Genomic DNA, 17,979 nt, shown 5'->3' on the forward strand with positions numbered 1-17,979 from the left:
CACAGGCGCAGTCCCAGGCCTTCACACACATGCGAGCGTGGACCCCCCAAGCCCACAGAAGACAGGCCACACTTTGTGCTCAGGGATGAGCGCCGTGGCACAGAGAGGAGGCGCCACAGAGGGCAGCAGAGGCTCGGACTGGAGCCACAGGCGACACACTTCCAAAGTCCAGTGCCCGCTGCACTCACCACGCGACTGTCCTGCTGGGAAAGCTTTCTTTGACGTTCAGGAGCCCAAGCCTCTGACACATCCCTTCCTACTGCTTTGCAAAACCCACACACCATTTCTGAGGCAATACAGGCCCCTCTAGGATAATTATTCATCCTAATTGTTGCTTTTACCTCATGTTTAATCTTGTTCTTGGGCTGCTCTAAGCTTTTGAGATGTAAAAGAAAAAACAGCGAAGAGTTTGATTTACATGAATTAGAAGAGAAACTAAAAACCAACCCAGAACATTATCCCAAAAGTTTATTTAAAAATGCTAACGGTCACCTAGCGAACACTCCGAGTGCGTCGCTCACAACACACCAGCTTCCTTTAAGCTCTATTCACACCCAGCGCTTGGGCGGGAGCTGGGCCACTTCCCTAGGAAAACAAGAAGGCAGACTTACGGGCTGAGTCACTCGTCTGCGTTCTCGGTCAGAGCTATCGAAGGGGCTCCAGGCTGTGGGGCAGCTCGTCTCACAACGCGGTGGGCCCGCGCCAACGGAAACAGAAGCTCACCTTTCTGGGGTCGGATGATGAAGGACTGGGAGGCTCCGTTCACCAGCCGGCAGTACCCATCGATCAAGTCGGCCATGTTCTCGGCGATGGTCAGGGACGGTGCTGTCACCGTCAGAGGCTAAAAGGGGAACAGACCGAGAAAGAGCCGCTATTGTTCTCCCCACAACCAGCGGGACAGCTGCGTGTGACATCAGATCGCTAGATGCCGTGGAAACGGGGTGGGAGGGAAACAGGCTGGTCCTGAGGTTTGAGGGAAAAAGGAAATTTGATATTTAAGACGCTATTCCTAGACTGTGACAGAAGGCAAACCCAGACGAAAACGGAAGCATCACTCACACGGAGACTCACTTTCTAGAATACAAGGAGGTGAAAAAAGTCTTCCCCTTCAGAACGCCTGCCCCTCTGCACCCTCTAATGAAAGGGAGAATGCAGAGAACCAGCAAGCTGAGGTAGGGCTTGTTGGAGAAACTAACTAATGGGGAGTAAACGTTACCCAGCATCCTTCACAGCTTTTCTAAATGAAAGGGAATGAGTGAAACGTCACTGTCCTCAAGCATGTGCTGCCCAAGCGCGCAGACATCCCTCCTCCCGACAGAAAACAGGCGCTTCGATAGCCTTCCTAACAACCCCGTGGAGTGCCGCCCAGGCGACACTCAGAGCTGTGCTGGACTTGCAAACACAGGCTTGTGCTGCTTCAGGCAGCGCCTACCATCCCCTGTGAGTGAGCAACTTGCCTCCCTGCACTGCCCACTGTTACGTGAGGGAAAGTACAAAGAAAGGGCCGTGTGAAAACGACAGGACCCCACGAGAACTTCCTGAGCTCTTTGCAGGAAATCTCCATTTACAACAGGTTTCAATATTTATCGTGTCATTTACTACTAAGAATCAAATGCATTTCCCAGAGCCTCAGAAATGCCCCACCAAGGGGGAGAGGAAGGAGGACAGGTGAGCAGCACCGCAGGTGAGCACGGCCAGGAGGGCCGCCCGGGCCTGGTGTGCAAGGCAGGGGAGGGGTGAGCGCCTAGCATGCTTCCACACCCGCACAGTGTTTGCGCCGCGCTGGCCCGACTCCTCCACACGTCGTGTTCCCCGTCCACCTGCAGAAAGGCTACCCGAGGCAGTACTTGTCTGGTGCTCACTCCCCACGCCACACCTGTCGTTCGTGCACTCACGGCACGTTGATGGAGAACCCAGGATCTGGGGCCAGACGTCGTGGTGTGGGAAATAACACAGTTTACAGAATACATGCATTTTTACATAATTTTAAGAAGTTGATTGCCTTGGTAATTCGCATTAATCTTCAATCATCTTCACAATGATGCTCTCAATTGATTTTTAAATCTGTCCTGTTCTACTCTTGGGGCATTTAATCACGATTATTTGTAATGTACCAGTGCTGAGGACCCGTGGACACCTCGCCCTACAAACACCGCGGCTTCTAAAATGCCCCTCCGCTTCCGTCTCCCGCGGTGGCAGTGAGCATCCGTACCTCAGGCGCGCCCGCTATCTTGAGCTGGAGCATTCCTTTCCTGTCCTTGTCTTCGCTGTTTGAATACTGAATGGTCTGCACTTGATTGAAGTCGGCCAGATGTGTGGGCTTTGGGAAGAAAAGGCACACACTGGACCACACATCAAAGACGGACTCCACGCATCCCAGAAGGCTCAGTCCCACCCCCGCTCTCCTGAGGTCGCCCTCCCCAACGCCTGGGTGTCAGAGGGAAGGGACTGTCCCAGCAGCACCAGGGTCCCTGCCCCCGCCCGGCTCTTTCCCAGCTCCTCCCCGGCTTCTCCCTCGCTCGGTCTACCAGTGCCACAGACCCAGCGAGTCTCCGTTCCTCACGTGCGGGGCGTGTGCGGCAGGGGCCGGGCGCCCGGGGCAGACTTACATTGCAGCCCTTGTCTGTGAGGTAGCTGATGCCTTCCTCGGGGCCGATCGCCAGCTCCACCGAGATAATCCAGCTTGACTTTTGAAGGTGAGACAGGGGAAGGCAGAGGTACCGGAAGGAAAAAGAACTATTTTAGATAAAGAGCCGGGGCACATTAAAGGACCAATGGGAGGCTGGCTGAGCTAGCCATTCATCTGTCTAACCGAATAACATGAAGTATTTATAACCTCATCGATCCGCATCTCCCTAACCTCGCCAGAGACTGCGCTCCTGCCAGGGGGTCTGAAGCTAATGGCTGCTTGGGAAGCCAGTCTGAACAGGGCAGGTTACCAACAGCCTGCGCAGCTGGAAGAGAGTCTAACTGGACACAGGCGTGCCATCGAGAGGTGACTGTACTCACACTGATACACTTTCTGGGCATTTCCCCACATTCTGATGTTCGAAATGTGACAAATTCCATTCCCGTCAGAAATGTAGACACGCCCAGGTAAGAAAGCCAGCAGGACGCGCCCGCCGCCCGGCCGCGGGCCGCACTCACCCCGAGCGCGCACTTGAAGCACTCCTTGTCGAACCTGTACACCGGGGAGAGGATCTCGAAGAACTTCAGGATGCTCTCCTCGCGGTTGAGGTTGGCGAACTGCCTGAACGTCTGCTGGATCAGCTTTCGGAGTGTCTTGGCCTGCGCGACAATCACAAAACCTTTCAGAGTCGAGGATGAGGCAAGCGCTCGGCAACACCAGCGGACGTCGAGGAGGAGGTCTTCCCTACACACTCGGTGCACCTGTCCCAGCTTGGCAAATGCCACTCATCAGAGCTGTTTCTTGTTAAATAGCGATAATAAAATACAAAGACACCGAAACACCCCCTTCACCACTTTCCAGTGTACAGTACAGCAGCTCCGAGCTTTGTATCTTAGATGGAAATGTGTAAGGTAACGTTGGTTCATTCGAACATGTAAAGAGTGAGGCATTAAAAACATGCCCCTGCCCGTGACAGGGACCTGGCACAGGTGAGGAGCCGCGGCACTCACTGGCCCATTGCGAGGGGGGCAGTCAGTGCAGCCTTTCCGACGGACTTGGCATCTCCCACCAGAAACCTTAGAAAACCACGCTCTTGACCCAGCACGGGAAATCCAGGGCATGCCCCTCAGGACGGTCACAGAACGGCAGGCTTGGCACAAAGGCTCTGCAGGGCTGTCTGTAGGAACGCACGCTGCTGGGTCTGTCTACCAAGCTCTCTCCCAGCCCTAAGAAGGGCTGTGTGATGGTGACAGACATTAGGGTCCTGTCACGGAATTCCATGAAGAAATATGAGAAAAGTATGTACACGCAGGGGCTCTGAAAAGGAGAGCACGGGGTGGGATCAGACACAAACACATGGGAGCACAGTGAGCACAGGGGTGGGACTCACACAGGGACACGTGGGAGCACACTGCTCACCGGCATCAATGCATGAGGAAGTAGAGAAACAATATGCCCTTCATCTGCGTGGGAAACAAGGCATCCCATCTGTCCCCGCATGCTATTCAACTTCAAACGGAGTCACATAGAGAAAACTACTCAGAACGTGACACTTCCCCAAAATGAAGCCGCATGGCCTTAGCTGGCTGGGTCAGGGGATAGTGTTGGCCTGTGGACTGGAGGGTCCTAGATTGCATTCCGGTCAAAGGGCATGTACCTCAGTTTCAGACTCGATCCCTGGCTCTGGTTGGGGCTCCTGTGGGAGGCGACCAATTGATGTGTCTCTCTCACATCGATGTTTCTCTCCCCTTTCCCTTCCACTCTTTAAAAATTAATGGAAAAATATCCTCAAGTGAGGACTAAAATAATAATAATAATAATAGTGAAGCAGTATTATTAGGTCAGAGTATCAGAAATTACAACACAAAAATAATTTCGTATCAGTCAACCGAATCCTTATCAAATGCCGCTAGCGACAATGGACGCCTAGGGCTTCCAGACGACAAGGTCATGACGTAATGCTAAAGAAAACTTCCAATAAAGAAAGAACAGACGGCTAAATACAGACATGTTAACAGTGCATACAAAGTGTGCTTTTTTAAAAATGAGATATAGCCAAAGCCGGTTTGGCTCAGTGGATGGAGCGTCGGCCTGCGGACTGAAGGGTCCCAGGTTCGATTCCGGTCAAGGGCATGTATCTGGGTTGCGGGCACATCCCCAGTGGGAGATGTGCAGGAGGCGGCTGATTGATGTTTCTCTCTCATCTATGTTTCTGACTCTCTATCTCTCTCCCTTCCTCTCTGTAAAAAATCAATAAAACATATTTTTTTTTAAAAAATGAGATATAACTGACATAACGTTGTGTTAGTTTTAGGCAGACCACACAATGACTCAGTATTTGAATATATTGCAAAATGATGGCCCCAATGTCTGGTTATACCCATCACCTCACAGAGTTGCAAATTTTTTTCTTGAGAAGATAACTTTTAAAAGCTACTCTTTGCAACGTTCAAATATGCAAGACAGTCTCATCACCTGCAATCACGTGGTGTGCATTACATCCCTGGGACATTTATTTGGTAATTGGAAGTCTGTGCCTTTTGACTCTTCCCCCATTTCACTACCCGTCCCCGCCTCTGGCATCCACCCATCTGTTGTCTGTGTCTATGAGTTGGGTCTGTTTTGTTTGGGATTTGGACTTTAGATCCCACATAGGAGTGAAATCACATGGTATTTGTCTCTGATTTCACCCAGCACTTGCCCTCCAGGAACAGCCATGCTGTCACATGGCAGGATCTGCTGTTGCTGCTTTTCTTAATATATATTTTTATTGATTTCAAAGAGGAAGGAAGAGGGAGAGATAAACATCAATGATGAGAGAGAATCATTGATTGGCTGCCTCCTGCACACCCCCCATTGGGGATCGAGCCCACAACCCAGGCATGTGCCCTTGACCGGAATGGAACCTGGGACCCCTTCAGTCCGCAGGCCAACACTCTATCCACTGAGCCACATCGGCTAGGGCAGGATCTTTTTATGGCTGAGTACTGTTCCACTGAGTGTGCATCTTCTCTATCCATTCATCCATCGATGGACACAGAAGTTGCTCCCTGTCTTGGCTACTGTAAATGCTGCTGCCATGAGCATGGGTTGCTTCTTTTCAGCCTGCCCACAGGGGCCTGTATCAGATGGGAACTTTTCATGCAGACACCAGGTTCACTCTCCCTGGCGCCCACGCTCAGGACCTGGCACGCAGCAGATGCCCACAATGGAGTGCTGAGTGACTCCTAAGCCGGGGATTCTGTGCTTGACTAAGTGCCAAGCCCGCACTGGCACCTGCTAATCGGACATGAGAATTACTGTTTCTCTAAGAATGACACTGAGCACCCACTGCTGCTCTAGAAAGCACTTCATTTCATCACCTGGGAACTGGAGAGCAACTTCTCAAACCAGCAGACAGCAGAGCCCCACCTGAGTGGACACCTTCCGTGGCCCTGGTCCGGCCCTGTCCACTGCAGCACTGTCTGTCCACCGAGGACACTGTGCACTCCTCCCTTTGACCGTCAGGCTCTCACTTACTCGAGTCTCCTGTCTCCTCAGCTGTGACAGCTTCTGACACTCTTGAAGAGTAAGGAGCAGGAAGCTGTGCCTACAACATCACAACTTACACATGAGGGAGGAAACCGCCTATCACAGGGGGTGTGAGTAAGTGGCCATCTGACTGTGATACAGTGAACTCTAATTACCTTGACAGAATCCAGTAAACTCCTGGGGAAAAACCGCTTCAAACCAACATCTTTTCTGAAATAGAAAAAGATTTGTAACAGTAACACCAAGTCAATGAACAGAATGACGCTACTGCAAGAGGCCAGGAGTGTGACCTATTTATCCCTGCACATGCGATCCAGGAAGGAAGGACACAACATTCCAGCTCACCAGCAAGGCCACCGAAGTGACAGGACTAGTCATCATCTAGACCAGCGGTTGCCAACCAGTGGTCTGCGGACTACTGGTGGTCCGTGAGGTCCGAAAGGTTGGCAACCGCTGATCTACACATACGCAGAAAACATCAATGCAATGTGGTTTAAGTAGAAAGTCTTTTGTTCTTTGAACACTTACTGGAAATCCATTTAAATATTGCCTCTTTGAAACGGCGATGTGCAGGCAAACTGCTCTCCTCCCAACGCCATGTCAAGGGGGCAATGCTGTACTTGCAGACGGGCCGGGTTAGGTAACAAAAGGGGAGCAGACTACGGGAGTTTAAAAAATAAGCTGTGAATTAATCCTAAAGGCAGATTCTTTTTAAAATTGAACTTTTTGAGTAAGGGACAACTTGACCCAGTCGAGGTTCATCATCTCAGGCTCACACAGGAAGCAAGAGATTCAGGGATTTGCTGAGGACAAAGGCTGAGGGTGTGAAAATGCTGGAAGCCGGTAGCTTTCTTTAGATCGGGCTACAAATCAATCGCATTACAAGAGCTCCAGCACTCTGGCCAAGGAAACGGCTGGGCAAGGAGCTTTCGTTTTTCCTTTCAGGACCAAGTGCCCAGGGCTTTTGGCCACTAGGTGGCAGTCATGTGATGGTAAGATGAAATAAAGCCTGGACACAGCAAGGAATGTCAGGAGACCAGGGGCATGTACAAAGATCAGGGAGAAAAGTGAAATACAGGTTTCTGTTCAGTTCCTTAGGCCGATGCTCTATCCACTGAGCCAAACAGGTTAGGGCAGGTTTCTGTTCAGAATCACATAAGGAAACAAATAAACTGAATATAAAATATTTAAAAACACATGGAGGTGAGCGGCGTCATACAGAAATCACGCCAGTGCATGTGGTTGATCCTACACCCAAAGTCTAACCCTCTCCGCTACGACCTGACTGGTCTTTACTGTGGGGTTCACTCCGTCTTTATAAGATGCTTGTTGGCTCCATAACACACTTTCCCTGGTTTCCTCTCTCCGCTCATTCACAAAGCCCCTGGTTTCCATCTACTTCTCTAATTTCTCATCTTTTCCAATCTGCAGCACCGATGTGACTCCAGGGTGAAAATTTAAATTTCTAGATGGTGCTTTTCCCATTCTCTAAAGTTGGATCTGATGATTTTTAGAATAAAAATATCAAGAGTAACCCAACTGTCTCCTCAGAGCAAGGTGTTCTATCCAAAACAAAGTGACGGTTTTCCAGCCGTTATCTCACCAAGTTTCTGTGCCTTCGCAAAAGCGGGTCTCCCCTCCTGGATCAGCCTGCTGCCCGATCAGCAGCCCCCCACCTGCCCACACTCCTTCTCCAAAACTTGGAGTAGACAACCATCTCAGATATCAAGTACTGCCCCCCACCCCGACACCCTCTAGAAGCTTCTACATTAGTTCCTAGTATGTTTTAAATAATATTTACTTTCAAGTAAAGCTCAACTAATGAAAACTACAATTTGAAGAATGAGCTAGTTCTGAATATTTGCTTCCAGAAGGCTGGTTTCCAACGTGTGATACTTACTCTAATACTTCATAGTTAGACTTCTTCTCTAGTGCATTGCCCCGCATCTCCCAGTACGATCGCCTACAATCAGGAAAGATAGGAAGCTTTATACACGTGTGAAGAATGTCTGTTGTCCGATGATAAAACTGTAAGGGTGGGAGGGACTTAACTGCCCTGTGCTCAGCCACAAACATCCTGATGAACTCGAATACAGGGCGAATCTAATCCGCAGCACGTCCCCACATCCTAATGAAGCACAATGGATTAACCCACAACTATTTCTTTTTTTGAAATTTTTACTATTTTTAAAAAATGTTTTTATTAATTTTTTAGAGAGAAAAAGGGAGAGGGAGAGCATGAGAGAGAAACATTGATTGGTTGCCTCCCACACGCACCCTGACTGGAGACTGAACCCACAATCTGGTTATGTGCCCTGACTGGGAACCGAATGCGACCTTTCAGTGCTCAGGACAACACTCAACAACTGAGCCACCCGGCCAGGGCAACCCAGACTATTTCTACTGAACAGCCTCCTTTCCCCTTTAAGGGGAAGCAGGTCTGACTCTCTGGAAAGACGAGGCTCAGATTCCAGCCGTAAGGGACCAGCTACATTCACTACTTCTTAACGTCACCTTCCCTCAAGGGTCCGCACACAGTCGGAGCCACACCCACTCAGGTGGAGGCCCACATCACAGGGCAACCGCATCAGACATGCAAGAGAATTGTCCTCAAGTTGTCGCTCACATTTTATTCAATATTTTACTGATAATCTTTATGAGAAAAGGAAAATACCTGAGTAATTTCCCAAAATAACAAAAGCCACTGATGCATAAAGGCTGTGCAGTTAGCGCCTTACCGTATTTCTAGACAACCCAACTTCAAAGCGATGTCCTGGTCTACTTGGTCCGCGATCTCCAACATATAATCACTCTTCACCTGCAACAAAGGAATGGGAAAACAATGCTGTTTAAAAAAATACATCTTAGACTTACTCATCCAATAGATGTTCACCTTTGCATACTGTATGCATCCTGTCAGTAATGACGCTCAATGCGGGACATGAAGATGAATAATAAAAAAACAGTGAAGGCTCTAACGCGAGCCTCTCCTCCTGAGAAGAGCTGGTGTAACCTGTGAGCATGCACATGGGACTTTAAGAAACAACAAACTTTGTCAGAGGCACTTCGCGCTGCTCTACACCCTCCTGCTGTCAGGAGGGAAAGCTGGAGGGGAGCCCCTCTTCCCATGCAAACTCGCAGTGGACATATTTTCTAACTCAAACTTCAGCATTTTTTGGACCTTCGTGCAAGACCAAGAACATCTACATATTTCAACATCCAGTGAACTCTGCAACTGACGTGCTTCCGCCTACCCACCACCTGTGATCCATCTGCAAAATAATAGAACACGCTCAACATCTCGCGTAAAGAGGAGACTCTAACAGAATTTTACAAATGCCTTCCCACAATGAGTACACGCGACCGCAGAGCACCTCTCTGCGGGAGGACCTGTTCAGGTGAAGCAGGGAATACGCCTCTTTCCGACGGCCATGACGGGCTCAGCGCCTGCGCTGATGCTCACGCTAGGAAGCACCGGGGGAACCTCCGTGGAGGGAACCGCTCTCCCCTCCAAACAGAGCTCCACTCTCCCCACAGCAGAATATCAATTCCAGTCGAGGAAAATACATCACCATAAGGCTGTCTTAAAGATTAATCCCATGATTTTGAAACACTATTTTCAGGTGGGAAAATGTAATCATTTGCTTTATTTCATTTATCAAAACCAAATTCATGTATTATATTTGAGTTTTTCATCTTACTGTGCAATAGAATGCAGCACAGGGTGTAATATAAAACCCACTCACATCTCTAACAGGAAGTTTTTGGTTTTCCTAATCCTCACCTGAGGGTATTTTTCCACTGAATTTTAGAGACTGGAAGAGAGGGAGAGACAGAGAGAAATATCGATGTGAAACAAACACATCGATTGGTTGCCTCCTGCACGAGCCCCGACCAGGGCCTGGCCGGGGAAGAACCTGCAACCAAGGTACGTGTCCTTGACCAGTATCGAACCTGGGACTCTTCAGTCCACAGGCCAACGCTTTATCCACTGAGCCACACCAGCTAGGGCTCTAACAGAAAGTATTGACCCTAAACTACTCCATACTCGATTCTACGTCAGCTCGGTGCCTTGGCCCCCACAGGAGAGTTTGCGTTTTGCTTTGCTCTCTTCTGAATACTCCGTCAGCTAACAACTTTGTCCACAGACCCCGAAGCCCGGAAGTAAGACTGGACGACAGAAAACAGTGCCCGGCATAGGCACACTTCCCCAGGCGCGGTTAGCTTCTACACCAGAGTTAAGTCATGGTGTTCCATTCAGTGTTGCGAGCCAAGGGACAGACATACTCATCTAAATCTTAAAATATCTGTAGGCAAAACAATGACAACTTCATGTCAGACCAGGCATCCTAAGAGCCAACAATTTCAATAATGCTAATGGTTTCTGTACAAGTTCAGCTAATATGATAACTTCTTTTTTTAAAAAAAATACATATTTTTATTGATTTCAGAGAGGAAGGGAGAGGGAGAGAGAGACAGAAACATCAATGATGAGAGAAAACCATTGATCAGCTGCCTCCTGCTCGCCCCACGCTGGGGATGGAGCCCATAACCTGGGCGCGTGCTCTGACCAGGAATGGAACCGTCACCACCTGGTTCATAGGTTGATACTCAACCACTGAGACACGCCGGCCGGGCAATACAAATACTTCTTGACTAAACATTGTCACAGCCCTTCAAACCAATGGCCACCACTGCTTGCAAGAGCTTACCAACCAAATATTCACACTTTTAACAAGTACAAGTTCAGAGAAAGAAAGAGGAATAAAATACTATATGGCAAAGGGAAAACTCTATTTCAGGGTAAGCCAATAGTTTTGTTTTAGAATGAGCCATTAGCTTTAGTGTCAAAACTTGTTTTTATAGACTCTTGCTCTATAGTGAATAAGTTATCACAAGATTCTAGTTTATTTATAGTGTGCTGATTAATATCTTTCAGAAATTCTAAAATGGGTCAAAAACATTGAGTGAATCATTCACCTGTCTCACACTGGGAGTCCCATTTGGGGCATCTTTAAATGAAACTCTACATCCATGGAACAATGTCCAACAAGTCAGCCACCAACACCCACTACGTCCACTGACAGGTTTTCCTCACGACACCATCCCAGAGCATGGGACACAAGGACCAGTGGAGTACAGGTGAGCTTTCAGAATAAATAATAACAGTAAGGGAGGTTACTGTAAGTTCCCTCTCCGCTTCTCTGGGAATGGTGGTAGAGAGAATCTAAACATGATTCCTTCATATCTAACCTGATGAAAAAGCCAAAACAACAGAAATACAGATTCTTCTGAAACAGAACGAATAACAAGAGATAACACTCAGGGATGCCCATCATTCCCCCATCTAGATCCTCAGGATTCCCAGATGTGAAGTTCAACAGAACAACAGGGCACAACAAACACACAAGGAAACGCATCACAACACCAGAGTCCCTGCGCACCGCCCACACACAGAACACCCACGGCATCCGGGTGCTGCCACTCAGGTTCAGAACAGACACTGACTCTCAATAAAATGATTAAGAAATAAAAGTGCATTTAGTGGCAAAATTGTCGTTCAAATGTCTCTGATATTCATTAGACATTTTGAGGGCACAGCTCACTAATACTAACAAGTAAGATTTACTCGGTCGTAAAATTGTGTTGGTTCCTTCATGCCACATGTGTTTATGGCCTAACTAACACTGTCAGGTGCGAACAGCAGGCTCCTCTTGGTGTAAAAAAGCCAACCTGGCTTCATTATGGAAACTGCTTTTGAGGTTATACAGGTGCAGTCAGCTCTGACACAAAGTCTGCATCTGCTGAGCGTGCTGACACTCAGGCATGTGAACTAAACCTGAATCAGAGAGTGAACGACGGCTGTGTCACCTAGGACTTACTGTCTCCACATAAAATTATCTGTTAAGAGTTGCCCAAGCATACAAAAATTCACCAAGTGTCCAAAGTTCCTAAGTTCTCACTAGCTAAGAGTGACAAACTTATATTCTCCCAAATGTTAGATTTCATCTAATTCTTAAAATAAAGCTATGTAATAAGTAAAATTCAAAGAAATAAAGAAAAAAAGTCTATTAAATCACCCTCCTATACCTGTTGATAGAAGAAATTCAAAGTTGGCTTGTCTTCAGTAAACTGGTTTAGAAATCCTTTTGGCAAATAACGAATTCTCAATTCATACCTAAAAAATAATGCACACAATAGAACAATCAGAAATCAGTAATTTCCTCAATTCATCGCTACAATTACAATATGATGGTGTGTATGGCATTGCCAATTACTCTGAAATATTTAAAAAATAAGTTAAAATATAACTAATCTGTAAATGTTTTATTTTTCAGCACAAAAGCGAGCACGTAAGTGTCCTCAGCTCCACGATTCAGCAAGAGAGGGCCTGTCGAGAAGCCCAGCAGCCCTCCAGCCCTTAGCCACCGCCCACCGCTGCTGGGGCTGCGCCCTCGCACGCTCCGCATGGCTGACCTCACCCACAGGGACTCACACAGGGGCACCCTTCGTGCCTGGCTCCCTTCATTCACCAACATGTTCATGAGATTTGCCCGCATCTAGCAGCTGGAGTTTGCTCAAAGCTGAAAAGTGTGACACACACAACCATTCAGCCAATAAATGCTGATGGCCACTTGAGTTGTTTCCATTTTTTGACTATCCTATCTAATAAAAGAGTGATATGCAAATTAACCATCACTCCATCACTCTGTCACAAAGATGGCGGCTGCCACGGAGCTGGAGCGAGCAGGAGGCTTGGGTTGCCCCTAGCGATGGAGGAAGCCAAGCTTCCCGCCTGCCCTGGCCGGACCTGGGCTCCACTCAAGGATACAAAGTTTCAATTATAGAAGATAAATAAATCCCAGATACCTGATGAAAAAAGAAAAAGAAAAAAAGGACAGGCTGGGAGCTTGGGTCGCCGGGGGGTGCAGCCAACCTGAAAACAGCCATCAGCCCCTCACCCAGGCTGGCCAGGCAACCCAGTGGGACCCCCCTCCACCCTGAAGGGGGTGTGGCCATCCTGAAAACAGCCCTCAGCCCCTCACCCAGGCTGGCCACACCGCCATGGGGTGAGGGACCCCACTGGGAGGCTTGACCAGCCTGAAAACAGCCCTCAGCCCCTCACCCAGGCTGGCCAGGAACCCCAGTGGGACCCCCACCCTGATCCGGGACATCCTTCAGGGCAAACCAGCCGGCCCCCACCCGTGCACCAGGCCTCTATCCTATATAATAAAAGAGTAATATGCAAATTGACCCTAACAGCAGAAGGACTGGGAATGACTGGTCACTATGACACACACTGACCACCAGGGGGCAGACGCTCAATGCAGGAGCTGCCCTCTGGCGGTCAGTGTGCTCCCCCTGGGGGAGCTCTGCTTAGCCACAAGCCAGGCTGATGGGAGCCTCTCCTGCCTCCTCAGCAGCGCTAAGGATGTCCGACTGCAGCTTAGGCCTGCTCCCCACTGGCAAGTGGGCATCCCCCGAGGGCTTCTGGGCTGCCAGAGGGATGCCTGACTACCAGCTTAGGCCCGACCCCCCAGAGAGCAGGCCTAAGCCAGCAGGTGGTCATCCCCCAAGGGGTCCCAGACTGCGAGAGAGCACAGGCTGGGCTGAGGGACCCTCCTGAGTGCACAAATTTTTGTGCACCGGGCCTCTAGTTTGGAATAATGCCAAACACTCATTTTTTCCTTCCTCTAAGCATAAAAAAAGTAGTCTATTTGCTCAGGAAGCCAAGCTTCAAGAATGGTTGAAACAAACGGATTTCACCAGAATTCTCATTCTCATTCTCTCTCTGTGTGTGTGTGTGTGTGTGTGTGTGCATGCGTGCGTGCGTGTGTGTGTGTGTGTTTGTCTCCCATAAGGAAGACTCCCACACATCTTCTGGGGAGCACATGTACACCTTTCTGCTGCGTAGCCACTGGAGCTGCACAGCTGGATGGTAACTGTACACACTGTAGCTTTATGCAGTATCACCAAGCCAGTGAATAAGCAAGGGCTGTATCAGCTGACACTCCACCAGCAGCATGGGGCGTCCTGGCTCCTCTACACCCTCATTTTCCCTGGCATTTCTAACCTTTTCATTTGGTCACACTGATGTTTGTTTATTGCAATAGTGCACAGTGATTTTAGCTGGCACGGCCTTGATGAATGATGAAACTGGGTTAGGAGGCTTGGCTGGTAAAGACCAGCTGCCCAGCACAGACTAGAAGCTCATCGTCCTTGTCGGTCAGTGTCTGGTGCAGAAGCATCAGTGAACGTTTAATGAATCAGCACACTCAGAAGTCCATCCTGGTTTTTAATGGTGTCACTTCCAAATGTGTCAGAGGTTCCTGCTTACTGTCTTGTGGCTGTCAATCTTTTTAAGATCTCTTGTTGAACTCAGTATTACAACAAAACACTGACTTTTCAAATTAAGGACGCATAGGGAATGTCATTTCAAGAGCACACACACACAAAAAAACTGTACCAAAATACAATCTGAAACGCCCTACACTCCCAGTTCTCGTTTTCTTTGTCCTCTTCAGAAAAGGACGCCTTTCCTCCAGCTAAGAGTTTTCTCCTGTAAAGATCTGAGAAAAACCCTCTTTGCAGAGTGAGCTGTGAGCCCAGTGAGCAGGGACACGCTGAACAGGAGGACGTGACCCACATCTTGGCAACAATGAAAAGGATTTTCTTTTTCAGTTGCTCTGCAAAGCCCCGACACTCTCTCAAATGCCAAGGGAGCCTCCTCTGGGACCTGGCCCTCCGAGCCCCGACTCACCATCTGAAAGGACCGCCAGTCCACCCCAAACTCCTACAGCCTAAGTATAACTGATTAACCCACCGAGAAGCCAAACCATCCCCTCCACCTAGGGGATTCCAAATAACTGAAATGGTTATCAAAATTCAGTTATCTAGAATTTAATTATCCAAGTATAAAACTTTAAGTTTAAATCTGTTTGAAAAAAACCTCTCAAAACTGCATAACACCCTTTGCTGCATTATAAACGCGGTATGGCATCGCAGTTTAAACGTTTCTGGCTGACTCAGGTGCTACCAATACCAGCTACTTAACTGGCATCTCCCAGGGATCCATGACAAATGGGCAAGCTCTTGGACCAGCTGAGAAGGAAGCAGGGACGGGGCTCGTGTGCACCAGGAAGCCCCCAGGTCAGCCCCGGTTCCTTTGGGGTCTCACGGGGTTGGGGAAGGCTGCTCCCCCTGCAGGGGCTCTGGACTGCCTACTGCCCTCTGCCTCTTCAGCTACATGCCCATGCTGTCTTCCCCAGCGGGTATTTACCAACGGCACTTTTAGGGTTATTTTGCTTTTAACTTTATAGCAGCATGTCACGTCATGTCATCTTTAAAGACGGACGAAAAATCACATAACAAAAAACGAGCAGACACAGCAGTGCGTGGTCTGGGGACTTACGTCTGTCACACAGTGGTGTCTGGCTAAGATCCACCCACACAGTTGCGTTCCTGCAGCTCACGCATTCTGTCTTGTTTGGTTTTTTTATTTTGTTTTTTTGTTGTTGTTAATCCTCACCTGAGGATATTTTTGTTTTTAGAGAGAGTGGAAGGGAGGGAGGGAGGGAGGGAGGGGGGGAGGGAGGGAGGGAGGGAGGGAGGGGAAACATCGATGCGAGAGAAACACATCGATTGATTGCCTCCCACACGTCAGGGCCAGTGATAGAGCCCGCAACCCAGGTACATGCCCTTGACTGGGAATTGAACCCAAGGCCCTTCAGTGCATGGCCAATGCTCTAACCACTGAGTATACAGGGAAAGATAGTCTTAAGTTTTAAAACACTTATTTGATTAACAGACTAAACAGCTGGAGGTCAAACCTCCACTAGCCATTGATGTAAATCAACCAAACTATGTTGTCACGGATTATTTTGTTCACTCAGTTCCTGCTAATTGGTAAATCTGAAAATATAAGTCATTTTTTTAATAAACTCTAACTGGCACAAGATTTAATTCAACTAGAGGTTTATGAACCTAAACATGTTCGTTTTTCTCTGAAAATGTAGAAGTGATGCCGATGTTCACAGGGAGCTTGCTGCCATCTGACTGTCGCTACAGTCACAATCTCCTCTATTCCTGCAGTGGCGACAAACAAGGGGCCTGTCTCCACAAGCCATCTCTTTCCAGTGTAACTGTCAGACGTACGACCTCCTACCACCATCACCACGGCTTGTGAGCCACATGCGGCCCTTTGGCCCCTTGAGTGTGGCTCTTCCACAAAATACCGATTTCTGCACATGGGCCACAAAGTTTCAATCGCACTGTACGTGCGCGCCTGCACGTGGTATTTTGTGGAAGAGCCACACTCAAGGGGCCAAAGAGCCGCATGTGGCTCGCGAGCCGCGGTTTGCCGACCACGGCAGGCGGTCACTTCCTGCTGTAATGCCCCCTGTGAACACCCATTACTCAGCCCCGGACCACAGAGCAGGCGATGCAGCCCAGTGACGAGGTCGCTGATGTGGCCTCCTGGGCGCACCAAGTCCTGCCGCACTAAAGGGTGCCGCAGAACTGACGGGGGAGTCGGGCCGGAGCTGTCGGAGTGGAGTCCGAACAAGCAGCACAGACAAGGGAAGGGGGAGCGGCAACAGACCATCAGGCGGAAGTCAGCGGTGCCCCAGGCAGACTGAACACAAGTTAGCACAGGTCACTGGTGAACAGTTACCAGCCAACTTCACCCAGGAGTCGCAAGGGCAGCTGGTGTGAAAAGAAAGCTCACACGTTCACCCTCCGGTGCGTGACTGAACACAGGAAACAGGCCAGCGAGAGCGACCGCAGCAGGCGTGTGATCTTACTTCCACTCCTCCGGCGGGTGTGCGAGCTCGTACTTCTCCCTCACGCTGGAGACGCCCATGTCCAGGTGGAGCCAGTGCACCTCCTCTGACCGGAGGTGACTGAGCCGAAACCCGTAGCAGGCCACGTGCTTCACTTTGTGACTGTCCACGATCTTCTGAATGATGCCCTGAAAACGTCCCCACAAAAGCAGCTGTTACACCAAAAACTATGCGCCAAAAACCAATGCAATGGTCATTTCTTTTCATCAATTATCAGAAACCTTTGGTAAAGGCGTTTCAAGGTAAGTAAATTAGTGAATTTCACCTCGGACTCTTTTCCCTCAGTAGCATTTTTATGAACTGGGAAAAGTTAAAACACAAAGAGGCTCTTCCCTTTCTCTGCTGGTAAACAAGGCATGGGAACCACAACACCGTCTGCGGCCCCTCGCACCGGCCCGCCTTGCCACCCTTCCTTGGCATCACTGCTGAGGACCAGGCCCCAGGGGGCGTTACACTTTCTGAACCAAGGACAGCATATTATTCGAGACCCGGCTGCAACTAACATCATTTTTTTAAAAAAATATATTTTATTGATTTTTTACAGAGAGGAAGGGAGAGAGACAGAGAGTTACAAACATCGATGAGAGAGAAACATCGATCAGCCGCCTCCTGCACACCTCCCACTGGGGACGTGCCCGCAACCCAGGTACATGCCCTTGACCGGAATCGAACCCGGGACCTTTCAGTCCGCAGGCCGACGCTCTATCCACTGAGCCAAACCGGTTTCGGCAACTAACATCATTTTTTAAAAAACACACATTTGGGAACATACAGCTAAGCTATATTTCTGATAATACTGGTGCTATATGAAAAGTGATTTGAAGTTGGGCCTGACCACTCTCGGTGTTCCACAGATTAATATGCAGCAACCTGACAAAGCCCCACAGCTGATGCTTCTAACACCTGTGGCCCAGGGTTTGAGAGAGGGTGAAGCATCTCCGAAAGAGGCCAGCAGGGCAAGTGCTTGGGAAAGGCCGT

At 49.1% G+C, this 17,979-nt stretch overlaps 1 protein-coding gene across 18 annotated transcripts in view; it reads right to left on the reverse strand.

Annotated features, from left to right (window-relative positions):
- PTK2 (protein tyrosine kinase 2) overlaps window positions 1–17,979 on the reverse strand; it is a 116,458-nt gene that overhangs the window by 65,601 nt on the left and 32,878 nt on the right. For all 18 annotated transcript variants that reach the window (XR_009449614.1, XR_009449616.1, XR_009449615.1 and 15 more), the window contains 9 exons: window positions 16,963–17,129; window positions 12,251–12,338; window positions 8,899–8,978; window positions 8,061–8,123; window positions 6,316–6,370; window positions 3,148–3,288; window positions 2,610–2,687; window positions 2,213–2,320; window positions 724–841 (listed from right to left, as the gene is read on the reverse strand). Coding sequence is in view for 15 of the 18 variants with exons in the window: in XM_059672387.1 (XP_059528370.1) it covers window positions 724–841; window positions 2,213–2,320; window positions 2,610–2,687; window positions 3,148–3,288; window positions 6,316–6,370; window positions 8,061–8,123; window positions 8,899–8,978; window positions 12,251–12,338; window positions 16,963–17,129 (898 nt within the window). In the remaining 3 variants the exon portion in view is untranslated. The remainder of the gene's footprint in view (window positions 1–723; window positions 842–2,212; window positions 2,321–2,609; window positions 2,688–3,147; window positions 3,289–6,315; window positions 6,371–8,060; window positions 8,124–8,898; window positions 8,979–12,250; window positions 12,339–16,962; window positions 17,130–17,979) is intronic.

This window comes from Myotis daubentonii, chromosome 17, assembly GCF_963259705.1.
Source record: "Myotis daubentonii chromosome 17, mMyoDau2.1, whole genome shotgun sequence".
Taxonomy (NCBI): Eukaryota; Metazoa; Chordata; class Mammalia; order Chiroptera; family Vespertilionidae; genus Myotis; species Myotis daubentonii.